This window comes from Sander lucioperca, chromosome 5 (genome assembly GCF_008315115.2).
Source record: "Sander lucioperca isolate FBNREF2018 chromosome 5, SLUC_FBN_1.2, whole genome shotgun sequence".
Classification (NCBI taxonomy): domain Eukaryota; kingdom Metazoa; phylum Chordata; class Actinopteri; order Perciformes; family Percidae; genus Sander; species Sander lucioperca.
In genome coordinates this window covers 23,639,430-23,666,488 of record NC_050177.1, presented here as the reverse complement: position 1 = coordinate 23,666,488, position 27,059 = coordinate 23,639,430, and the positions used below count along the sequence as shown (strand labels likewise).

At 40.8% G+C, this 27,059-nt stretch overlaps 1 protein-coding gene across 2 annotated transcripts in view; it reads right to left on the bottom strand.

Moving 5' to 3' along the window:
* The window catches only part of traf4a (tnf receptor-associated factor 4a), a 46,337-nt gene extending 20,035 nt beyond the window's left edge, over nt 1-26,302 (bottom strand). Inside the window, exons 1-2 of one of the 2 annotated variants that reach the window (XM_031297614.2) lie at nt 25,781-26,302; nt 9,914-10,021 (exon numbers count right to left, since the gene is read on the bottom strand). In XM_031297614.2, the coding sequence (XP_031153474.1) occupies nt 9,914-9,916 (3 nt within the window). In that variant the 5' untranslated portion in view covers nt 9,917-10,021; nt 25,781-26,302. The remainder of the gene's footprint in view (nt 1-9,913; nt 10,022-25,780) is intronic. The other variant, XM_031297613.2, reaches the window with a different exon arrangement.
* Between the last annotated feature and the right edge of the window lie 757 nt (nt 26,303-27,059).

The following is a 27,059-nucleotide window of genomic DNA, read 5'->3' as shown; positions in this document are numbered from 1 at the left end:
GAGAGAGAGAGAGAGAGAGAGAGAGAGAGAGAGAGAGAGAGAGAGAGAGAGAGAGAGAGAGAGAGAGAGAGAGAGAGAGAGAGAGAGAGAGAGTGAGTGAGTGAGTGAGTGAGTGTGTGTGTGTGTGTGTGTGTGTGTGTGTGTGTCTGGCCTCTTTCCCTGGCTTCATCTGCAGCACCCTATGTAACACACTTACTGGGACCAAATGTGGACCAAGATAGAAAAACCATTGAAAAGGAAGGTTTTATTACGAGCTACACTGAGACTATACCTACAAAATGTGAACAGAAGAAAGCGTGTTTTGATGCTTTTGTTTCCTTTCTTTTGTGTAGTTGCAGAGATAATTTTACAAACCTACACTGTGGATCCTGACGGTTAGGACACCTGAGGCCATGCTTGCTCATGTCGTCATCACTTATGTAATGATATTCAGTTCTCCTTGCAGTTCACCTCACCGTGCTGACATTTGTGAGCACAAGCCATCTGTGAGCGAGTTCACGCAGCTATAAAGCGTCCAAAGGTCAACAAATTCTCAGTTTGTTTTTCTTAAATGTCAGTTTTGCAGTGGCACCGGCAGCAGATAAAGAGTAATATTACTGCGTACTGTATGTTTTTTTTAATGACTCTGATGGAGCTTAATGTGCCTATAAGATGTAACCCAGAAAGACCCTGTTCCTGTACAGAAATGGTGTGTTGCCAATGTCAACCCACACATTTTACTTGAAATGTAAAAACACAGAAAGAGCATACAAAAAAAAAGAACTACAGCCCACAAAACTTCTGTTTTTCTGCATTAATAGGACAAATGATTGAACTATGGCATACAATAAACAAATATTCTAAAACTGTTGATAGAGGAACTTCTGATCAACATATTCTGCAGTTAATAGTGTAATAATCCTGTTTATTTTACCAGTTAATTATATGATCCCTACCTGTTTACTTTTGGCATGTATATATTTTGGATTTGCACTTTACTGTTAACCAGTTTTTATTTATGACACTTATCGTACATTTCTGGCATTGTGCATTTAGTTTTTCCACCTTATTACCTATACCTATAATCTTTATTGTTTATATTTTGTTTATTTGCACCCCTACTTTGTACTGCAAGTGCTGAACAAAAATGTCCCTTGGGATAAGTAAAATTCTATCTTATATCCTATCATATCTTCTAATCTAATCTAATCTTATTAACAGAATTAATTTCCCATTGATGATAAGGTTACACATAAGGGCTTGGGAGAACATTATTATTGTTCTGTTTTTTTAAAGTATGTTCAGAACTACATTTCCTGGACTGAAATATTTTGCTTCTGTGATTATAAAAAGTAGCTCCATGAAGCTAACAAGGAGGAATCAGATAGTCGGTTTGAATTTGTGAGCAATTAATACGATGACCCATCAAATTACCAGAGGTTAGAAAACACCATTCCATGATAGCAAACCGTAAAAAAAAAGAGCCACCTGCCAGAGGACTAGCTACAAAGAGAGTGAGAGAGAGGAAGGAAGGAAGGAAGGAAGGAAGGAAGGAAGGAAGGAAGGAAGGAAGGAAGGAAGGAGGGAGGGTCAGAGGGAGGAGGAGGAGCAGCCATCTGCAGGCTGAGCGCAAGCCTGCGAGATGCCATAATCCATCCTGGATTATGGCATCACAAGTGTGTGAGGAGGGTAGACAGCGCTTAGAAGTATTTATAATCCCCTCACACTGTCTCCTTCCATCAGTGTGATCGGGCTTTGACATGGAGTCTTTATCAGAGAGGGGAGGGTTATAACATGGATTGCTATTCCAGCTCTTCTCAGTTTGTTTCTGTTGACTATGAATTTATAGCCTTCATAAACTCCAGTTGTGTAGGACTTCCTCTTAACTCGCACCTACGATATTATGAGTTCAGAGAAATAGTAGAGATAGTTAGATATTTGATTGCGGTTTTGCAGGGAGTTAGGTGAGAAGATTGACACCATTCTTATGTCTGTATGGCAAAAATGAAGCTACAGTCGGTTATCTTTGCTTAGCATGAATACTGGAAACAGGTGGAAATAGCTGGCTCTGTCCTAACAATATATGCCTAACAGCACTAATAAAGCTAATTAATTAACAAGTTACACCTTCTGTCTGTTAAATTTGAAGCTAGCTCCAGCAGCTAGTTATCTCAATTTAGCATAACTAAGACTGGAAACAGCTAGTCTGGCTTTATGAAGGGTTTTGGACAGATTACAAGATATGAAATGTTATCTTTAGAGGTGGCTTTTGTTACCTTTAAATAGAGATATGCTCTCGGTTTCTCCCTGCTTCAAATCTTTGTGCTAAGCTAGCCAGCTGCTGACTGTCATATTGGGCAGATAAACATAAGACTGGTATCAATCTTTGCATTTTTGCATCTAACTCCAAAAGCACCAGCAGCTAGTTAACTTAGCTAAGCACAAAGACTGCTTATTAGCTTAGCATAAAGACGGGGGAAAGGGGGGAAACAGCTAGCTTTTCTATAGCTTGTTTGTTTGTTTTAGTACAGATTTAACAAAAGTGATATAATGTCAGAGACATTTTTGTTACCTTTGGACAGAGCCAGACTCGCTGTTTCCCCCTGTTTCCAGTCTGGTGCTAAGCTGCAGTGATTGCCGTGACAGAGATGTGGTTGGATAGCTCCATTGAGGATAAGGAAGTTGAATTGCAAGGCTTCTACTGTTACCGGCGAGACCGCAATAGGAACGGAGGAGGGGTATGTCTCTTCATCAGGACTGAATTATCATTTATCCCATGGCCGGAAATACAGATAGAGACATTGGAAGCTGCCTGGGTCGAAATTCGACTGCCTAAAACAAAGCCTATTGTTGTAGGCGTGTGTTACAGACCCCCCAAACAAAATTACTTTTATGAATTATTAGAATCAGTATGTATTGACAGTAATGTGTTGATGGAGAGAGAATGCATTGTTTTAGGTGATTTTAATACGAATTTGTTGATGACCATTAAAAATGTTACTGTAAAGTGCTTGGTTTGGAGCAACTCATAATGGAGCCAACCAGAGTAGATATGTACTCTAAATCTATTCTGGATCTGGTGTTGGTTACTGACAGAAACAATATCAGCTGCTCTGGGGTCTTGGATATTGGTATTAGTGATCATAAAGTTATTTTATGTACTCTGTAATTAAAATAGGATCAGGGTCTCATCATTCCTTAAAAATAAGATGTACAAGACGATATTCTAAGGAGCTATTGGAGGGTAAACTGGCTGAACAGGATTGGAGTACAGTTACTGACAGTAATGATGCAAACCGGGCATGGGAATTGTTTAAGGGGAAGTTCTTAACAGTACTGGATATGGTTGCACCAATGAGAGAAATTAGAGTGAAACAGAAGAGAGCCAAATGGATGAGAACTGAAATTATTGATTTAATTAGACAGCGAGACCACTATTTCAGGAAGTACAAGAAGTCAAATATGCAACCTGATTTTGATAAATATGTGTATAACCGAAACCAAACAAGATATCATATACAGAAGGCTAAGGCTGACTACTATGCTGAAGCAGTGACAGAGAATATTCACCAACCAAAGACATTATGGAAAATCCTTAAAAATGTAGGTGCAGGGAAAATAAATAGTAACAGCTGTAACATTGGGGTTGACATTGATAATGCTATTTGCTTTGACAAAAAGGTGATATCAAATCATTTCAATATGTGTTTTACTACTGTTGCTGCCAACTTGGCTTCACATTTACCAACAGGAGCTGGAAAGTTTGGGGTATCCTTCCTGAACTCCTTTTATCAAGATGTGTCACCAGATACATTCGATCTGAGTCCAGTATCTAAGGAGAGGATTATAGAAATGTTAGCTTCTTTATCTACTAACAAAGCTACTGGCATGGATCACATTCCAGCCAGATTCCTAAAGGATAGTGCTAATGCTATTGGTGAGGTTATTGCACATATTACAAATGTGTCCATACAACTAGGTAAGGTTCCAATTGAGATGAAAAGGGCCAGGGTACTCCCCTTGTTTAAGAAGAACAGTAGGACAGATATGAAAAACTATAGACTAGTGTCAATACTACCAAGCGTATCCAAAATACTGGAGAGAGTGGTTTTTGATCAAGTGGAGAGGTATTTGATCCAGAATAATCTGTTATATGACCTCCAATCTGGATTCAGATCTGCTTACTCCACTGACACATGCCTCACTTATCTTAGTGATTACATTAGACAAGAAAGTGAAAAAGGTAACTATACTGGCATGGTGTTACTGGACTTACAAAAACCATTTGACACATTGGACCACTCTATTCTTTTATCCAAATTGGAATGCATGGGTTTTGGGAAGGCAGGGTTTCCCGCAGCACTTTGCAGCTCGGGCGGCCGCCTAAACTGGGGAACCCTACCGCCTTAACTAGGTCATCAAAAGATCCGCTGCACAAAAGGCCGTCAAGTGCATCTCAGACAATAGCGCGGATGCGCTTCACACCGCGAGAGGGCGCACGCGCCACACGGCCGAAATGAGAGAAAGAAAAAGAGACGTGGTCCGTCGCTGTCTGGAGGATAACTAGCCAGTTGATATCGCGCGTGTGTCCGTGAGAACAATCGCCAATTCACCGTTGCGCAAATGTGCGGCAGCTGGGGCATGCCCAGGAAGAGACGGGGTGAGTGGACTTACCGGAGTGTTGGCATACGGTGGGCAGAGAACATTTATATATGTTTCTCTGTCCTGTTCTTCACATCAGTGAGGCTTTCTTCTCTTGTTTCAACGAAGTGAATACATGACGAAGTGACTGGAACTATCATCACCTCTCGCGCGTGGATTCTCAACGTCCCGGCTGTTGCCTGGTCTTTGAGACACAGCTGTTGTCCTTTTGTTTTTAATCACTACATGCGGTTCACAATACACGGTTAGTTAGCGTAGTTACACACAGTGAAATGACGTGTCCTGTTTTTATTTCACGCATACTATCTGCTGGAGTGTGTGAAGCTGTGGGCTGAGCTCTGTTATCTCAGCGCAGTTTTGGAGAAGAGTTGTCGGGCAAAGTGGAAGAGTGTGTGTCACGGAGGATAATGGGAGCAATGCCAGTAAAATTGTTATAGCACTTTTTTTGAAAATAGTTTAATGAGCTTAAAATTGCACATCGCAACTGTTATTTTGAAAAGCTGGTTATTTATTAATTATTTATTATTATTTAAATTTAATATTTAGTGTAGTGTGTAGTACAGAGTCTGCACTACAGAGATGTATACATTTTTATATTTGATGTTGATATTTTGACACTGATGTATATCATATCATGTACCCCCCCCCCAGTCAGATGGCAAACCTACCACCTTAACTAACACATTTTCTGCAGGAAACCCTGAAAGGCTTCTTTAAAATGGTTTAAATCATATTTATCAGAAAGAAATCAAACTTGTGATTTTGATGGAGTACTGTCTGAATCCATGAAAATAACTTGTGGTGTACCCCAAGGCTCGATATTAGGCCCTTTGTTATTCCTTATATATGTAAACGGCATGCCAGCTGCAGTCAAATGTAAGTTGTTATTGTATGCCGATGACTCTTCACTACTAGGGTCTGGAAAAGACATCTACCGAATTGAAGACACTCTTAGTGGAGAGCTGAAAAATGTAAGAGAGTGGCTGATCGACAACAGACTGTCAGTGCACCTAGGGAAATCTGAGTGCATCCTATTTGGCACCAAACGTAAGCTACAAAAGGCACCTGCACTAAAAGTCACATGTAACGAAAATGAAATTGAAGCAAAGAATTCTGTTACATATTTAGGTATTACACTGGATCAGACACTGTCAGGATATTCCAATGTAGAGAAATTACTGAACAAGAGTGCCTGCAAATTGAAATTCTTATACCGTAATACAGTGGTTCCCAACCTTTTTTCCTTGGCGCCCCCCCTACTTATGTCTAAGAAAAGCTGAACACCCCCCCCCCTTGTGGAAACCGAAGTTGAGGTAACTCTCGAGATAGAGCCTTACTTTCTTTTTTGATACAGAGGAGTTATCAGCACTTTTACGTTTCTCCGCCATGTTTCATTCATAAAATAGTGATGCTGTGGCGGGATGATAGCAGCTAACAGCTAGCAGCTAGCATCTAACAGCTAGCAGCTGACCTGATGACAGCAGGGTCCCAGGTTAAGAGGTCCCGGAGGTTTGACCTACTAAGTAGCCTGCCTACAAGTTTAAGCAAGAAACAAAAATATATAGTTTTTATACCGACTTTTGTATATATTATATATTCTAGTGTATTATCATAATTTCTTTAACATGTGCAAATATTTTTGTTTTTACCTCAACCTCAAACCAGATAAAGACTTGCGCCCCCCCTGTGATCTTTGCCGCCCCCCTGAGGGGTCCCCGGACCCCAGGTTGGGAACCACTGCCGTAATACAAGGCAGTTTGACTCCAAAATAAAAAAAACTCCTCGTCTCAGCACTCATTCAATGTCATTTTGACTATGCATGTTCAGCATGGTACAGTGGTCTGACGATGAAAATGAAAAACAAGATGCAGATTATGCAAAATAATATGATCCGCTTCATACTGTCTAAACCTTCTAGGTATCATGTGGGAAGAAATGAGTTTAAGAGGGTTGATTTCTTGCCTGTTAAGCTTAGGGTTGAACAACTTAAACTCAATCATATGTACAGTATTATTAATGGTGTAGCCCCAAAGTATTTGGGATTTCAGATTTTGATGGTGCACACTCAACATACCCACGAGACTAGGGCCAGTGTCCGTTCATGTAAGGTGCCATGTGTGAATAGTGAAGCAAGAAAATCTTTTTTTATACAGGAATTATTTTATGGAATAGTCTTCCACTTCATATCAAAATGGCAGCAACGAAAAGGGATTTTAGATATAAAGTTAGGGTCTACTTGTGGAATAAAATAGATAATTAGGGGGAAATAAAATCTAGACTGGGGACAGGGTAATTTATTGCATTGTAGTTCATGGTGTTTTATCTGGTATTTTGATGTGTGGTTTTTTTATTTGTTTTAACCTCAGAAGGACTGTATGTGTTTGCATTTGTTGTATATCCTGTTCTCTTACATCAGGGACCATGTTGGAAAAAAGTGTTTTTCGCTTTTACATGTTATCCCTTGGATACCCCCCCCCCCCTCCCCCCCCTTGTTGTCTTTCTATATCCATAAATAAAACCAAACCAAGCTAAGCTAAGCTAACTGGCTGTTGTTGGCTTTACCAAATTAGACATGAGAGTGGTATCAATCTTCTCATCTAAGAAAAGAAAATAAGCACATTTCCTGAAATGTCAAACAATTTCTTAACATCCTGTTAAAATAACTGTTATGCGCATCAGTCTCAGTTATGCAGTTTCATATCTATACAGATTAGCAGCCAATCAAATAAATAAAACAGCAAATGTTAAAGAATGCTGTAGGATCTTTTGTTTTCCTGGTCGATTTCATCCCCCAGATTATGCGCTGTATGCAGAAGGTACAGAAAATCAATCCACTTTCATTAACTGCTGCTGATCTGGGTGCAGGGTGGTGGTGGTGGTGGGGGGGTGAGAAAGAAGTCTGTCCCATCAATTGTATCGGGAGCTGAGCTCATGCATGCAATGCAGTACAGTCACCCTCACCCACGCAGTACACAGCAAAAACAGAGACCACCATAACGGAGGCGTACCCAGGCCTGCACTGCACACATGAAAGGAAAGGAAGGCTTGAAAGGAGATGCTTTACGTTTGATCTGGTTGAAGGGTGGTTTGTGGAGGGGCGGGTGGAGGACTGTGCCCGGAGATCAATGAAAGTACTGAGCTTTAACATGTCACACATGTGAGAAGGACCTACTGGTCTGTGAAAAGTGCTAAAAGCTGCTGTCAAGGTTGCAGCAGTAAGTGTGAATAACCCCACTCTCCATTTTACTACCCACTGTCACACATTTGTGAAAAAGAGTGATCAACTCTTATCCCACCAACTCAGCCCAAATGGAAGCAGTTGCATGTTGTAAATTTCTCCAGACACGTGTAAATTTGAGCTGTTTTAATCACAGATGGCTGGTCTAATTTTAGCTCAGCTTCAGAGGACAGATTTCTGCTCAAAAGGCCTATCTGAAGCGACGGCGGCTGGCTTCGAGGAGCTGCCACGCTAATCCTGTGGAATGCCTGCACTGGACGGAGGGGCTCTGAAATTGCCAAGGCATTGCCTGGCCTATTAAAAAGGAGAGCTGCCTGCCAACTGTATGCATATGGCGCTGGAGAAGGAGCACTAGACACAGTTGGCTCATTTTTCCTTCAAACGGCATTAATGAATCAGCTATTGGAGTCACAATATCGAGAAGCACAGCATGAAATCGCAGCACTAATACAGATTAAACTGTGTGGAAGCAGCGGTGCGCTTCAGGCCATTGTACAAACTGTCTTTCAGAATGAGAGAAAATGCATTTTTATCAGTATGCAAATGCTGCAATAAAAAAGGTAGCCTATCATTCAGTTTGAGGACATTTTGGGAAACAGGCTTATTCGCTTTCTTGCTGAGAACTACAGCCAGCAACCGTTTAGCTTAATTAGCTTAGCATAATGACTGGAAACAGGGGGAAACAGCTAGCCTGCCTTGGTTCAAAGGTAACAAAATCACTACTTTATATTTTGTTTGTTCAATCCATACAAAAGCCTGTTTCCGGTCTTTATGCTAAACGACTGCTAGCTGTAAGTTAGCTTCATATTCAGCGGACGGATATGGAAGCTGTATCGATCTTATCTAACTCTGCAAACGTGTTGTTGATGGCCAGAATATGTGACATATGGTTGATAGGGAGGTTAGGAGGTTAATGCCCTGTAAATCCAGAGATTCTGTATTATAAAGTATTTCACTTTTAACACACTTTCTCTGATTAGTTAGGACAGTAGCAGATAAATCAGTCCTTCACATAAATAGGAGATTCACGCAAGATTTAAATGCCGGGAAAGTTTCTGTTCAAGCACGCAGAGAGGAGGCGTGATCTTGAAATATGCAAGCTCCATCAGTCAAGAGTTTTAATGGAGTCGTTCTATCCTCCCTCACTCAGTAATAAAGATAAAGAAAAAAAAAAATCAATCCTGACACAAAATCGCATGAGGCGTTTGTGTTAAAAAGCTATTAAAATTTAAAAAAGGATTTTACATCCAGAGGTTTCATGCTCCTTTAACCAATTAAGACGCTGTATATGAGGTCATCCCAAAGTAGGATCATTCACAAGCCGTTTCCTAAATTAAATGGTGTGGATTTCAGCGTGAATTAACTGTCAAAATGCCTTTTTTTTGTCAAAACGTCCTTAACTCCTGTGGAAGAATGAAGAGGAATATGCCAATGGCTTGTTAGCTGGTCCTAACGACTCATTATTCCTGCGTAACGACCTCCTTTTGCTCTCCGTGGGATTTGTTTTACGAGTTTCAAAACCACCCCCCACCCCACCAAGATCCCAGCCCAGAGGCCAAGAGGGACAGTTTCTCTTCAAAGAGAATTTACTCCGCTGTTGGCCACCAGAGGAAAGGCATCAATCAGAAGCCACTTAGAGATAAAGTTTCACGATTTAGCAGCACCTATAGACACATGAGCTCATGGTACCAGAGGAGAGAAGGACGAGCTGTGGCTTTGCATTCTCTTCCCATGAATCACGTTTTATAGCAATTCATAAGCCCTTCAGTTCACGCGTTTATAGTCTGCTCTCAATGCCAAAACTCATATAGCAGACAAAGACAACAGTTGTTTTTAATGCATGCAGATCTACTGCATGCCTCAGGAAACACATCTCCCATCACCCTTTAATTAAAACTATTCTTTTATTGCAGAGTGACTGTCACTCCTTTGAAAATATGTGGCGCAAAAGTGAGTTGTAAACAAGCTGAGAGGGAAAACAACACAATATCTGCAACCAAATTTAACTATCAGGTCCAGAAAGGCAGATTGATGCATTTCTGCATCGCCTCCTCTGCGACCAACAGCAGCAGGTGGGCAGTGCAGATAATCCCTCCAACCAGTAACATCTTATGGACAACAGATATTTTTATTACCCTGCACCTGTTCACCCCATACACCAGAAAAGGAAATGAAACACAAAAATCTGGTTTTAATCCGTTTCACGAAATAATTCCTGCTTGGAAAAATGCTAAAGAGTTAGATAAAATGTATCCCGTTTCAAAGTCACACATTTTAATTGTGTTGTATTATGTGCTGTATGTATATGTGAGTTTCTGAGTTTCTATAAAAAAAAACACTCCATCAAAAGATCGGAAGTTCAAAAAAGAAATATCACAGTATGCTTGTCTGAGGAAAAGTTGGTGTATCGATAAAAACAAAAAGGCGACAAAGTGCGATGGAAACAGACTTAAGACCCGGACGCACAGAGCCGATAATCGGCCGTCTGACAGTCTGGTGAGGTCAGTGACTCAAGTCTGTTCAGTGTGTTCCGTGCTGTCGTCCGTCCGAGGGGCCGTTGGCCTTCATTTTGGCTGATTTGACATGTATAATCGGCGGGGCGGGCACTGCCGGCAGTCGGACTCAAATGACCCATCTGATTGGTGGAGAGCTAACCAGGAAACGGGGAGCGGGATGAGCGTGACTAGAGTCTCTCAAAATCTGATGAAAATCTTTTAAACTGACCTTTGTTGATCTGAAATGAAGATTCTGTTTTTAGAAACACGTTTCGGTGAACTATTTTAGTAAAATATGAGATCGTATTCTGAACGAGCCGCCATGACAGTCTGTCTTTGAATTTCCGGAGAAACCAGACCCACGTGACGCGTTCGTCCAATCAGCTGCCGGTTTTCATTTTTGGGACGACAATCCAGATTAGCGCCGCCTGCTGTTATGGAGACGTATTACGTCTCGTCTCTTCGGTGTGTTCTGAGGCAATTTTTTGACCAACTCGGGGACACTGATCAGTCCGACTGCCTTTTCTGCCGACGTTTGGCCGTTGGCTCTGTGTGTCCGGACCTTTAGCGAATAAAGCATGTCTCCAGTGAATTCATGAAACAAACATAATTGCTACATTTACATGTTACACGTTTCCCACATTTTTGTGGATTGACTGGCACTCTTTTAATTTCATCATCTCATTGCACCCTCTTCTTCTTTAATGGCACTCGACAGGAGAATCAGCAGCTGTTAATCTTAATGAACCACTGCACTACATTTGGATGAAAACTTGAATTGTGTCTGCCCCGTATGTAACTGTGGAGACATAGATCATCCACCATTGTTTCTTTTCAGTGGGTCACTGCCAATGCTCTGGTTTGGTGCTTTGCTTAGAACACAAACTCTATCAAGCTGCTGGTAACAACAGAAAAAGCAGCTCTGCAGTCATTAACCAGCGGTCTTTTCTTTCCTGTCCTTCACAGATAAGTACTGCACTCAACACAAACGTTGACCTGCTATGTGTGCGCCAGATAGCAGGTGTGGGTAAACCATTATCAGCTTTACTGTGTGAGTTATTTCAGTCCAATCCCACAAGAAGAGGAAGAAAAATGTGCAATGCCCTCTGTGACACATTCATTAATTAGCTAGAGGTGGAGTCCAATCCTACATAATCATTAAAAGTAACAGAAAATGTGCAGACACCTCTCCTTAATTGTTTGTTTTAGACAGAATAGAGACGGGATAACGATTTGGATTGCCACTTGTCAAAGTCTGTGACCTGCCTCGCTGTGATTCACCATTATCACAGCCGAGTGCAGGAAGCACAGCCATGAGTCTGATGTGTCATGAGTCACTTGTGATCCTCTCAGGCAGAAAAACTTTTTATCCTTTCAGCCTCGTTTTTCTTCCTCGATGTTGCTCACCTTCAAAAACTAGTCAAAGTGACGTCTCACTTTCCTCTCAAATATCCGAAAATAAAATGTCATATTTCATGTGAATTTCTTTTAGCATTCCCATTGAACTGCGAGCGGAAAAGCTCCTTTTCCTGATTTCTCAGTTAGCTGATTCAGGCCTGTGAGGTGTGCACATCAGTGGCCGTGACAATTTTAGATCCTGTGCTTTTGTGTCCATGGTAACTGGGAGGGAAGGTGAGGGCTTTTTAGGTATGTGTGTGTGTGTGTGTGTGTGTGTGTGTGTGTGTGTGTGTGTGTGTGTGTGTGTGTGTGTGTGTGTGTGTGTGTGTGTGTGTGTGTGTGTGTGTAGTTTGCAGACACATGCACTAATTCACCTAAAATGAACAATCACTGCTCACTGCTCCTATAATCGGCTGTTATAATCTCAGACATGCTGTGGCTCCTGTTTTCCCTTATCAGTCTGAATCTGTAAAGAGTACATGTAGATTAAAACGATACAGAAACCCGCCCCCGGCCTGCACATGCCCCCCTCTGACTGACTGTGAGCCAGCTCAGAGCTGCGCCTCCTGCAGTTGTCCACTTCTCTGCTTCGTGGATGCAATTTCTTTGTTCAGCGAGGCGAGGAGCTGACGTCAATTTGCCTCCTTTGTTTCAAAACGCCTCAGCTGCATTGTTCGTCTAGCATGAATTCTTCAACATGCCCCTGTCAGCGTAACAAGAGCAAAAAATTAAATAAAAACAGGAATTAGCAACAATTAGAGATGTCACCCATTCCTCGTAAGAATAAATCACAGATGACAATGCAATTTTTAATCTTTGGTTAGCTAAATTATTTGCAGTGCTTTGACTGCAGTGTGAGAACCACTCAGCTGTTTATTTCTTCAGTTACATTCTGCAACAAGTTGATTAATAGGCAGAGATGTTCCTGAAGGGCTGCAACTGACCATTATTTTTTTAATAATCAATGAATAATATTCAAGCAAAAATGTCAAATACTACACTGGCTCCAGCTCCTCAATTTAGAATATTTGCTGGTTTTTGTACGGTCCTTTTGTGATAGTACGCAGATTTCTTTTGTCGGACAAAACAAGCAATTTAAAGATGTCAATTTGACATTTCTTTTTGCTATTTCCTGACATTTTGTTGATCAAACGATTAACGGAATCCTCGAAAAAGTCATCAGCTGATTAGTTGATAATAAAAATGGTAATTAGTTGCCAAATGAGGTGTCCCATTTGTAAATTTACCACCACAATCAGCCAATCCTGTGCCATTTCCACCACGGTTTGGTGAGCTAAGAAAGTCTAGAAACCTTCACCCTGAACAAGTCGACTGAATGATCCATCTGGACGTGCACCTGACAGAGCGACTTCCTGCGCAGGTTCTTTGACGGGATCAATAGTTGGCTTGTGCAGAGGGAGGAAGAAGCGGGTTCAGAGCATTAACGCTGTGTTGACATATCTGAGAATGAGCTGCGAGACACAACACAAGGGAGTTAGTGTACTTGACAGAGTCATTGAGCGGTTTGGTTAAAGGACCACCACAGCAAACAGCCCAGCTGATGAGAGGAAGGTGGAAGAGTCTTGGCAGGAAGGAAGCGGAAAGGATGAGGGGGCAACTGGCCAATGACCTTAACATTGATAGGGCCCCTGTGGATAAATGACTATAATTCAGGAGTGTGTTTCGCTTCAAGTGAAGGGCTTAACTGCTCTGCCGACACCTGTTCAGCTGTACAGAGGAGCCTTTCACTGAGGACAGGTGCCTCGGCAGTGAGACGCTCTCTGCTCTGCTCCCAGCTGCTCTCCTTTCAGACCTCAGACTCAGATTCCTCGCATGCCGGCCTGTCAGCTCAGCAACCACTGCAGCGGTCACTCAGCTGCCTCATAGTGAAGACAATTCCCCAATACAAACAATACCTCTGCCAGAGGAGCATCACGGGAGCATCTCACATTAAGGGGGACAAAGTGGAAACACTGCAGGATCAGTGTGTTTACGATAAATTGGAATATGCTGCATATTGTGCACTTAAAAAAACTTTCAATGCTCTATGCTAGATGGTGGACAAGTTCCCTAGATGTATGTGTAAGCTTTACTTTCTATATGAATAATAACATGACATCAGTTTGACTCAAATTCAAGAGAAATGGACTCATTAGCTTGCTTGCTTGCTTTTCTATATAAGTGGGAGTAGTAATTGTTGGTAGGGCTGCAACTAACAGTTATTTTCATTATTTTATTAATTTAATGAATTGGCCAGTTGCTTTCTCAATTAACCAATTAATCACTTGATCGATAAAAATGTCAGAAAATAGCTAAAAAAAAGAAAGCCCAAGGTGACGTTTTCAAATGGCTTGTTTTGTCCAACCAACAGTCCAAAACCCAAATATATACAACTGAATATCACATAAGACAAAGAAAAGCAAGAAAACCTCACAATTTAGAAGCTGAAACAAGGGAATGTTTTGGTACATTTGCTTTAATTGATATTCAAAAACGCTGCCAATTTATTTTATGTTAACTGACTCATCAACTAATGGTGTGTGACTCGTTAACACCCTGTTTGGGAAATTCAGTTATGCACAAACGTTTCACATAAATCAGAAAAAAAAACTGAAAAAAGCATCCTGCTGGACTAATTTCTGTGAGAGTTTGAACATGTGTGTTTTGCTGTGTGCATATTCACAGTCGGCTTTCTAGCTAGTTCAGTGACCTGTGCACAACACAAACAGATTGTAGGGGGGGTAGGGGTGGGGGTGGAGGGATCAGTTAATAAGATAGGGAGCAGAGTGCAGATGAGGCCAGACTGAGCACTGAAATGGTTTTAAACTGAATAACTTGCCTCCTACCTTCAAATATCTGCTGTTTGACACCCCATCTACAAACCTTCTGAAGGGCTTATACGTTTTGTGGGAACAGGCAGAGAGCATGTACGTGTCATGATAAACATACCTGTATCTAAGCTATTTCACATAGCATGCATACCCGGGCACGTGTGAGCACTAGCCATGCTCGTCAGATCTGGGCCAACTGGCTGCAGTCCAGCGTCAGCAGGGCTGGGTTTGGCAGCTTGGTTCCAGCATGCTCGCTGTATGAGGGGCAAGGTGCTTCGCTGCATAGCTGGAATGTTTTCTGTCTTTGTTTGGCCCCAAAAGGCTGGGATTCATTTTAAAGGACCTCTTATAGAGGAGGGCAAGTTGAGGCATGTCCATAACTGGCTCTTATAGCGGCGCTGTATTCATACTGCTGCCGCTTATTTACTGTCATTTAATTAAGGGTATAAATATAAATCTAACCCAGAAAGAGTAGGAATTTTGTCAGATAAGATTTGCACTGCATTTGGATGAAAACTTGAGTTGTGTCTGCTCTGTATGCAACAGTGGAAAAAGGATCATACACCATTGTTTCTTTTCAGTGGGTCACTGCCAATGCTCTGGTTTAGTTCTTTGCTTAGAACACAAACTCTATCAAGCTGCTGGTAACAACAGAAAAAGCAGCTCTGCAGTCATTAACCAGCTGTCTTTTTATTCCTGTCCTTCACAGATAAGTACTTCTACAATCTTAGAGGACTAAAAAAAAAAACATTCATATTTAAGAAATCAGAGCCAGTTAATTTTTGGCAATTAAAAGATGACTTAAACTGAGACTATGTGACTTTTGAAAGAAGAAATTGTTCCTCTTACAAATTCATAAGCAATAAAAATGCACCATTGCTTAACTCAATGCAGTCAGCAGATTTGTCAATAGGGCTAATTATAGCTAACTTAGCGAACTTCACATAGATACTGATGTTAAATTAAAATAATGGACTTTAGTGAGTCGCTGACTTAACTCTTCTCTTCTTGTGTGCTACTGCTGACCAAATGACCTATTAATTGACTACCTTGTCTACTTTCAAATAAAGTGGTTTAGATATTCTGGCTATTCTGGTTTCCTGTTTCGTCAAACTTGTTTTTAGAGATGCAGCCATGTTTCAAGATCTCAGCAACTAACCTGGCGACTAATCTCATTTTAAGATGTAGAAATGATGCTAAATGCTAAAGTTGTAAAAAAAAACATTTTCCTTTAACTAAGCCACCTTTGTCATTTTAAATGTGTAAATGAACTCTCAAATCCTCATCCTGAAGACCCAAAGTTTAAACTACTGACCAAATATAGATGTTTTTTGCCTAATTCTACAATGTCTTCATTTTGACAGAAAAAAACAAAAGCCCAAAGCTATAATATTTCCAATCTACATCACAACAGCCAAACCACCTGCAACGATGAGTTTAGCTCTTCATGTAACATGAAGTCGGACTACTAATTGCAGTAATTTGATGTTGTCCTCTGCGCGTGATTAAGGTGTGTGAAAGTTGAGTCACAGCTTTTAGACTTTCTGTAAACCACAAATTGCCTTTTGCCTAAACTTTCACATTGTTCTCGACCACATAGCAAGGAAAAGACACGGTGTGTGGTCACTTGATTTGGACAGAGTCACGGTTCATGTAGAAGTCAACGAGAGGCTTAGAGTTCTTAAAGAAGCCGGATAATTACGGATGTATTGCTGTCTGAAGCTGCAGCTGACGGACCTCTCAAGGCGGTTTTGCTTGTGAGTCAAATAAAATCAGCCACATTTTCAGAAGTCTTTCAAAAAAAGCGATGAGTTATGCTTGAATTGGCTGTCACTAATACACTCCCTCACAGCACACAGATGATGTGATCTGAAAGTGATGCATGGAGAGCCGCCCCGTCACGAGAGGCCAAAACATCTCAATGAGAAAATCCACCGAAGAGGTTTAAGTGCCCCGCTCGCGTTTCTTTACATTCAAACAGCTGTCACAATATGTCTCATAATAATATCTTTTTCTGGACCTTTGCAGCTGTGAGAAATGGTCAGGACACTTTCTCTCAGCGATGTTATCGTTACAGCTGCATCTCTAAAGCCTCTCAGCTTCCTCCCAGGAGACTCGCAGCAAATGACCTTATTCTGAAACAGACCAGCTTACATCTGTCTGTCTCTGGGGTGACTGAGCGCTATGGAAACGCTTCAAATGACAAGGGCTATGAAGTTAAACTACAGTGGGAAAGTTTACAGGTGAATCAGAGCATGTAAACAATGGCCACATGGGCCGCATGTCATTTATCATGGTCTCAGTCAGAAAAACGGAATTAGTGGACTGTCTGTAATAATCCACCTTCCCTGGTGTTTACACAAAGTGAGAGTTCACTAATTCTAAACCAAAAACTGCAGCTTCAGTTCATTTTTTTCATGCCAGCCGTTCTAAACATGGGTAATTACTGGCTATCGGACGTCAACATTCATTTCCTTACACCCATAAAATACTGTGATTTAGGGTGATTTCCTGTTGTTTGTTTGGATTTGGTGCTCAGGCTTTCATTTTCAGCTTGAGTGCAGTGACTTCAATGTGCATAACTGTTCATACTTGAGCGGACACAAAATGTAGCAACTTTTTAAATCACCAATTTATTTACCACAATCATTTTGGTCATTTTTTAAGCAAAAATGTCAATCATTCGCTAGTTCTAGTCTCTCGAATGTGAGAATTTGTTGCTTTATATATCCTTAGATTCTAGACTGTTACTTTGATTATATATATATATATATATATATATATATATATATATATATATATATATATATATATATATATATATATATATATATATAAAATATGTCACCTCTGGTTATTAATAATAATAATAATAATAATAATAATAATAATAAGTAATTTTAAACTATTTTCTGGCATCTTTTAGACAAAATTATTAATCAGTTCATTAAAATTGGCAGATAAATCAGTAATGAAAATAGCTGTAAGCTGCAGCCTTGGTTAAAAAAAAAAAAAGCTGCAGCCTTGGTCAAAGTCCAGACAGGCTCGGTGTGAAGTGCTTTTGCTTCAGAAACTCTATTTCTAATTCTGGAAGTAATACGGTTGAAGCAGCAGAAAGTAAACTTCCAAGTTAAACTTCAAAGATCAGTGACTTATATAATAAGTTACAAAGTCCATGAGTGTGAGGACGTGTAACGTTCAGGAACACTCAGTCGCTACAATAAGAGAGACAAGTGGGCGGCATAACTTCAACAGTAGCTGGTGTTTGTGTCTTGACTTTACAGGTACGACACATCATGGAGGTGTAGGTACATTTACTGTAGGCAGAGTATAGAGTACTGACTGTCCTTTCCCTAGATAAATGCTGCTGCTGTGCTCTCCGAGTGAGCGGCTCCTTCTATGCATTGATGTGTTCAGATTTACTGAGCTGTTTCCAGCTCTGTCACCCCAAGTCCATCAGCTGACAGCAGCTTCAGTGCACAGCTCTAAGAGGCCTTCACAGACCCCAAAGTGCAGAGCGGAGCCCCGAGGGCTTTCACTCAGCCAAACAACATCTCTCTGTGTGTGCAGCCCAGTGACCATCGTTGTCGTCAGAGACAGGATGGGACAGCAGAGCCCACCCCCCTCCCCCGAACTCTCCGGATCTGGACCCAGGATGCCTGTGCAGCCTGAGGACACCTGCGGGGGACTGTGAATGTCTCTGTGATGGGGCTGAGGGACGGAGATGCTAATGAACACACAGTCATTCATCAGCCATCCATGGCATTGCTCCCATTCAGATAGAGATACCCACTGAGACACAAAGCCCCAGCTGCCTCAAGTGGCAGACTGACACACAACATTGGGCACCAATGCAACACAGCTTCATTTAGCCCTTTAAGAAACGCTCAAAGTGCCTCTCTGTACATCCCTCTGCACGGCTGCACACACAATGGACAGAAGTGGATTCATCATGTGTTTAAAAGAGGAGAAATAACCCTGATTACCACATGTTGACGGAGCCAAACGCCCTTCAGAACACCGTTTGATTTTAATGGTACTACTTTCTTATAAATCTCCCTTTACAAAGTGTTTAAATGGTTAATCCATCACTTTCTAAAGCTTTATAGATCAGTTATTGATCTAAATAACTTTTGGGTTGCTAGGCTGTGAAAGAGGTGTTTATCCTCCAGCAGGACACGTCTTTTTAGCGCTGTACATTGAGGAAATATGCTTATTTGCTTTCTTGCCAAGAACATTAACACTAACAACTTATTCACAAGTGTAACTGCAGACTTTACGGCTCATAAGAACAGGTATTTATTAATGGATTACCAACATTTATAACTGCATTATCACCAAATAGACTTGTCAACAATTTTGATAATCGATGAATCGTTTTGTCTATCTTTTTTTCTTTTTCATTTGCTACTTTTCTCTGTTTTAAATTTTAAACTTTAAACTGTAAATTGAATATCATTGGTTTTCTTTCGACAAAACTAGAAGATGGTAGAAGAATATTTGAAGAGGTCATTTGGGGATTTTTGTGAGACTGTGATTGGCATTTTACCTTTCTTAGACATTTTATGGACTAAACAGTTAACCAATCAATTGGAAAATGACCCAACAGATTTGTTGATAGTGAAAATAACTGATTGATTGATTTATAAACCATTAATAAAGCCATAGTTAGACCTTATTAACCCATCATAAAAGGTCGCTCATCATAAAGTGGTATCGATTCTTCTTCCACTAAACTCTGCCCACACATTGAAATAAGGCTGCTGGAAGAAGAGTACTGTAAAAGTGTCTGTAGTAATTAAGCATTCAGACTATTAACGCGTGGGAGAGTGAGTATCACCTACATCAATGAGGAGTGAAAAAATTGTGGATGTGTCAAAGTTCAAATGAATCATAGCCCATTCCCAAAAAACCCTCCCCTGGCTTTTGGACAGTGAATAATCGAGTTGTGAAACAAAATCTCATATTAGCCCACTTTGGAGTTCCTCGTGACTCTGGGTAAGTCAGCAGTTGCAGCACTACACGACTGCATAGAAGAAGAAGCTCCCGAGCCGAACAAACCAATTACACCGCTGGCAAGGCTGCGGCACAGCACTGCACCATGCCCACAGAGAGCCCACTGTCATACTGCATGACATTACTGTGGCTCAGTAGACCCAGGACCGATGAGCCATGAGGCCTGGCATGTGTGAAGGCTACTTAGCTGCTTAGCCCTCACACAGTGAAAGAAATTGTGTTACATACCATAAAGTGTGGACTCTCCTTTATTAAAGAGTCTGTGTTGCTAAAACAAAGGCCTGCCCCAGTCAGCACACACTCAATTGTTGAAGCATGTGAGTCATATCTGATTGCAGTGAGTGTTAAAGCTGCAGGGCTGGGCTGCTTTTACCCCATGACTCTCCCTCCCGGTGCTGGGGGCAGCCTGAAGGACTGTAAAGTATTTAGACATTCCTCCCGGGCGGAAACACAGCCCATTAGCATCACATGCTAACATGCCTATGGACACAGAGGAGGCACACACCAGCTCTTCTAAGCGCTGACACATGGGAAAGTACAATCCATGCGTTTCCTCGAGTGCCTCTCAGGGAAGTTTATTTTGACAACCTTTGAAGTGAAAATACACGATTAACCCTTTAGCGTTGATAAGCAGTACATGTATATAATTGGGATTATAACACACTGAAATGTGGTTGTAAGCAGATTTAAGTGTTTATGAGTGTACAAGTCAACAACTATGACTCCTCCTGTGGTGAAGCACCCATAACTGTAGGCTATGGGTATATGGCTATGGCAATATAGTATAACACGTCTTTATAGGAGATATACTGTACTTGTTGACACTAATACAAAACATGAACGTAAAAATGTCCTTATTTCTGCTTACAGCTTCAATATAGTTTTTATAAGACCTATTTTATATTATTTCAACTTTTCTTAATTAATTAACATTATACCTGCAGACTTGATGATTAAACTCCTTCATTAATGAAGCATTAACATTTCTAATGGCAGACTTGATGACTAAAACTCTTTATTGATGAGTTATTAGCATTTGTAACTGCATGATTCATGATAAGAACTCTTTATTAAAGATGGATGTATGTATTTATAACTGCAGACTTCATGACTAAGACATTTATTAATGACGTATTAACTCTTATTCCACTTGTGAAGCACCCAGAAGGGAGGGGTGGTGTTTCAACAGATAATAAATGTGAAATGTGCAAAAGAATTGCCAGTAAAGTATTGGGGACTGTTTGTTGAGAAAGGATGATTAACAGTGAAGAAATGCCATGCAGTAGCAGTCTTGTTGTAACAGAGCAGCGAGCTGGGGAGACAGCGGCAAAGCTGCCAGGGTGAAAGTGAGCCGAGTCGGCTGGCAGGCCCAGACTGGATGTTCAATAGCCTTCAATCATTACAAGAAAAGGATCAAGCTAGTTGCACAATGGGCAAAGCATTAGCTAACTAATGTCTGTCAGCCTCAATAAACTTGAACTCTCCTCACAAACAGAGGCCAAGAGAGCTGAAAGTGGCCTCAACTGCCACACTTAGTTAATTAAAGAGGGGACAATGCAGCTTTGTTTCTGTTTGTCACAGTTACCAAAGATGGAAGAGCTGCTGAAATATTATTTCATTATATATAATACATTGATCTGGATTGATATATCAATTCAATTTGTGTTAAATGGGCTTATGTATCATCTCGTATCGTCGCAGGACCCTGAATTGAATCAAAATTGTATCGTTGCAGACTTTGTGATATCAGTTAATATTGTATCGCTGTCCAAAGAATCACTATAATATCGTATCGTGATAAAACATGTGATTTCCACCCCTATTCATTATATAATTTACTGTTGATGTAAATATCTATTTAGGCTTTATTCTACCTGAGCAGTGGAGCAGGAACTCTAATTAAGAGCAACATCTGAAACAAGTTGACTTCTTTGAGAGAAACAATATGATCTTTTACACATAGACTGTTAATATTAATGGACAACACATCCGGTTCGGCGAAGTCCTGCAAATGCGGAAGTGCCTTAAAGCTGCATTCTATCTGAATTCCAGCAGGGGGAGACACGTGCGTTTGCAAAAGGAGTTCGGTTTCTGTAGAAGTCTATGAGAAAGTGACCCACTTCTCACTTGATTTATTACCTCAGTAAACATTTTCATAATGAGTTTATGGTCTCAATCGCTAGTTTTAAGTCTTCTGCAACACAGAATGATGTTAATTTTTTGAAAGAAAATCGGCCATAAAGCAGGGGGTGTTTTAGAGCATGGCTGTGATGTGATTGCCAGTGAAAGTGTGTAACCAAAGCTGGCCTACAGAAAGCCGTTCCACTCCCTATTCAGCCTCATTGTACCGAATTTGGTTGAAGTTCCACCAGAGTTCCACTGGGGGTGATCGCAGGCGAGTGCAAAATGAATGGGACTCTATGGAGCTAGACGGCTAAATGAATGGGAGTCTATGGAGCTAGACGGCTAAATGAATGGGAGTCTATGGAGCTAGACGGCTAAATGAATGGGAGTCTATTGAGCTAGACGGCTAAATTTGTCTCTTTGCCTGATTGTCGTTGAGAAATCTCAGATTTGATTGTAGTTTTTGCAAGTTCAACATGGATTATAGGCAAGGCAAGGCAAGGCAGCTTTATTTGTATAGCACATTTCAGCAACAGGGCAAATCAAAGTGCTTTACATGAAAACAGAATAAAAATTTAAAACAGTTAAAATACAAGAATAAAGGTTACAGTGCAGTATAAGAAATGAAACATTAAAGAGCAATTAAAACAGTTAAATATATAAAAGCAGATAAAATAGGAATTTCTCTTTATATGCTTATAGGTCATATAGGTCGAAAGCTGAATGAACGAGTATTTATGTCCTTTCGATTTCTTACAGGTTGAGTTGTTGTTGCCCATAACACGCTAGCATTCTGCTAATGAATGCTGATTGGTCAGTGAAGGACTGATTACGACCAGAGATCCCACTTGGATTTTGAGGGGTACAGCTCCATAGAGTCCCATTCATTCTGCACTGGCCTGTGAGCGCCCCCTATATGGAACTCTGGTGGAACTGCAACCAGTTCAGAAGCCGGAAGTAACGAGAGAGTGGAACTTCTTCCCTTATTAGAAATTCTTTGGTGTAACGTAACGTAGAGTGTAAGGGCTCCTCCCTCACTCCTCCCTCTCATCTATCGTCACATCCGCAACCAGGATGGCTGCGCCCGTAACGGCAAACTCGACGACTCATAGCAGATCTCCATAAACCAATGGGTGACGTCACACATGCTCCGTCCATTAATATACAGTCTATACTTTTACATCAAGATGCAAAAAACATTTTGATTATCTGAAAAATCGGAACAACTTAGATTAGACATCTCAACACCACCATCTGATGTACAATCAGATATTAGATAATGAAGTACCACCTTTTAATAAGGCACCCCCTGTGAAAGGTGTGTAAGTTGTACCTAATGGACTCATTAATGGTTAATAATTACTTTAGATAAGTTAGAAGCCATTGTGAGAAGAACAAATTTTGAGATGCCTGGTTGTGATCGTTGACTAGAGTCCATCTGGTAATAATACAATTATGAATGTTTGTAATCATAGTAGCAGCATAACTCAGAAGCAAACACTCTTCCTCCCTCACTCGCTTTGTTCGTCAGAGTTTCTGCTTTTCAACTAGATGTAATTTGCTGCTGTCTAGTAAGCAAGAGGAGGCTCCCTGATGACTCAAGGTGAATAACAAAGCGGTTCATGTGCGCTGAGCCTTTGTTCCCATCTCCACCTCCCTGCTGTCAACTACACACAAGCATAAAAAGTTGACATTTCACGATTAGAATACATAGTTGTCTTTTTCTAAAAGAGAGTGTTGTCAAGTTTCATCAAGTAAAACTAAAGACAGTAATATAACAGAAAGGCCAATTTTGTAAATTAAACTGCAGACCAGTCAGATTGAGTAGATTTCTTACTAGATAATAGCACACTAACAAACTACAGTGTTTCTATGAGCTGGAACACTGACTTTTGACCATTAAAATGCTATATTTAACTATTTTGGGAAGCTTTAAGTTCGCAACAGAGTTTCTCTAACAAAACTGAGCAAACAGCTGTTAGTTTCTGTTTTGTCTTCATCTCTTTATCTTTCCAAACGCATCACTGAAGCTCTGATATGATTCACGCAACACGTCAACACTGATGTTCATCTGCAGCACAATAACTGCTCTTCTATGTTAACTCAATGGTCATAAAAAAACATCAGTAAGGTTGCTCTGTGAGTGAATACAGAATATATTTCTTTCACAGCAGAGGAATGAATTAACAGTTTTTATTATTGTGCCGTTCATACAACTACACGAGAAACAACAATCAAGATCCAGAGAGCTACGTGAACATCTTCCAATCAATACGACAAAAAAGTGAAGAAACCCAACTTCACAATAACTTTCACAATCAAATCTTTAGACTTTCGTTGTTTCTCGATTGACCGCTTCATGTTTAAGTCCATAAAAAGTCCTAAGGAAAGGTGTACATTACAGATTTCATCATGATACGATATATATTACATAGATATTTTGGACAACAATGTATTTGCTGATATCACGAAGTCTGCTTCGATTCAATTCAATTTAGGGGCCTGATCAATAGCAATACATTCATATCAACTCACAAAAAGCAACTAAAATATGATTTGACAATTTTATTACTGAGCTCAGACATTTAAATGAAAAACAACCTATTGTTTTTAATAACAATTATAAACATAAAGTGTGAATTTCAAATTGATAAATCGATCCAGATCGTAGTGTTACACCCCTGGATAAAAGTGACAAAAGCCCATCCCTGTTTCCTGGAGACCAAGGTGACGTCTTCAAAAGTCAGTCCATATGAGCTATTCAGTGTACAATCATCGGCTATAGAAGAGGAAAAGGCTTAACATTTTCAGCAATGTTTAGCATTTTGCTTGCAAAATTACTTAAATGATTATAGTCAATTATTTTTCTGTTGATTGACTAATTGATTAATTGACTAATCTTGCAGCTCTACAGCACTATACTTCTGTTTCTGCCTGAAGAAGAAAACCAGTTAAATAAAACTTTAAATCAAGGGTTAGTTAAGATTAAAACAGAAATTATTCATATCCACATACAGTCTGTCTACTCCAGAAGACGTTTATGATGCAAGTCAATGATTTGCAGATACATTGTGGTTGGTATTACAGGTTTCCCTTTAGGGTATTGAAGTTAGTGACTGTTTTCGGACAGTTAGAGCAGTCCACCTAAAGATAAAAACAAAGGCTTTCTTTCTAAAAGTCTTGACAGAGACTTCAATGTTGAGCAGATTAGGGTGGGGTGTTCTCAGACTGCTGACCTATGAGCAAAAGGTCCCTCAGCGGCCTCCTGACTGACACCAATGAAGGAATCTGTCTAATCCTGGACCCTCAGGACACGCACACACGCGCACGCACACACACACACACACACACACACACACACACACACACACACACACACACACACACACACACACACACACACACCTCGACCCCATGCAGACCCTGCCACCCCCAGGGCAGAAACACAGACAGGATGGGGAGGACACAAACACCACAATATGAAAAGAGACTTTACCCTGAATATTTAATAGCCTACGGAAAAAAGACAAAACCTGGAAAAGCACACAATAATGAATAATAAGCATCATTGCAAGCCTAATTTTTTGATTCACTGATGATGTAGCTACAACAAAAAGCATCGATCTCCTTTCAGCAGAACAATGACAACATCCTCTAGGCTACCTGTTCTACAAAAACACCTGCATGACCGATCCAACACAAAAAGCTCCTTTGTCATGATTTCATGTTGACACAGTGGCTCATAACTGTAATTAAATCATTGCATATGTGGAGAGGAGAAACACACCTAAAACTAAAAAACGGGGGGGGGGTCAATGCAGGCGCTGTTTACCAGGCCCCATGTAGCCTACTGTCATGCAGCGGACATACAAATACTACAAATTAAGGTTAAAACCCTGGTGAGGAAAGGTGAGAAGGACACACCCACACATTCTTTATTTACTGTAGCTTGACCGAAACTATACGAGGCTGTGCCGCGGTTTCCAGTATCGCCTGCAGAGAGGTGGATCTCTCACAAACAAACACACACACCGTACCTTAGAAATTCTTGCAGACAGGTGTCACAGAAACGATGTCCACAGGTAGACACTTGGACTGGCTCCCGCATCGCCTTGCTGCAGAGCGGACACTGGAACCGTCTCTTTGGCTTTTCCAGAAACTTGTAATCAAACCCGGGCATCGCTACAGGTTCCGTGGATATTATCTCGGCCTTCAGCTGCAGGTTAAAAGGTAGAAATGTCCTCTCTGATCCTCCGTTCACTCCCCCCCTCCCCCTGAAAACGGGGCTATTTAGCTGCACTGGCGCTTAAGCCGATGAGGGGTTCATATCACGTCCCTTCCGCCACCGAGCGACCGGGCTTTAAGGAGGCGAGTCCTCCCCAGTCTTTCCTCCTGCAGCCCCGGCGACTGATGGCAACAAAGGAGCGACACTGCTGTCCAGGAAACGGTCCTGAAAGCCCCTCTCCGTGCACGTCCACAGCTCAGGGTTAATGCGTGTGGGCCTCTCCTCCTCAGTGGATGCAGCACTGACAGACTGAGTACAATGCATAACCCCTCCGTCTGTTTAGGTGCACCGAGTCCCGCCTCCTTCTCCACGCAGGAGGAGTCAAGAAGCTGAAACTCCGTTCACACTATTACCTATAATAATATAATGTCTTACTATCTCTCTTATCTCTCTTTATTGAGCTTTAATTAAGGCGTATGTGTGGCTGCTAAGACATACTTTACTTGTTTCCAATGCCTCTATGGAATGTGATGTCTACTATTCATTATTTATTTGTCAGATAGGCTACAAGCCTGAAATGAGTGCACACAAACTGGCTCTGGCTTTACACTTATTAAACATATATAGTCCTAATTATTAACGTCATTGGTGAAGATGGTTTTGTTGTTAATATTTATATCATACATATTATTTAAAAAAGTCCAATTGACCTAATACAGAAGCCAACAGCACGGTTCGAAGTGACGGATGCCCTCTGGTGGTAGAGCAGACACACACACAATGAATAATATAGCGTTTACATGTATTTCATGGTGCCATAATGTAAACGCACCATTTGCCTTTACACATGTTACAAATAAAACCTGACTCACATTGTTACACTCATTGAAACAAAAAAACAAAAAACTGGATATGATTTTATGACTGTAGAAATAAAGAGCACATATTTTGATCATTTTCTACCTGCTGTATTGCCACCGGATTACATCATCATTACATCATCATACAAGACAACAATGTGGAAGGTCCATGTCCTCCTCCTTCCTTAAATAAGGAATAATTACTTCAGAATTATATTTTGAAGAAAAGAT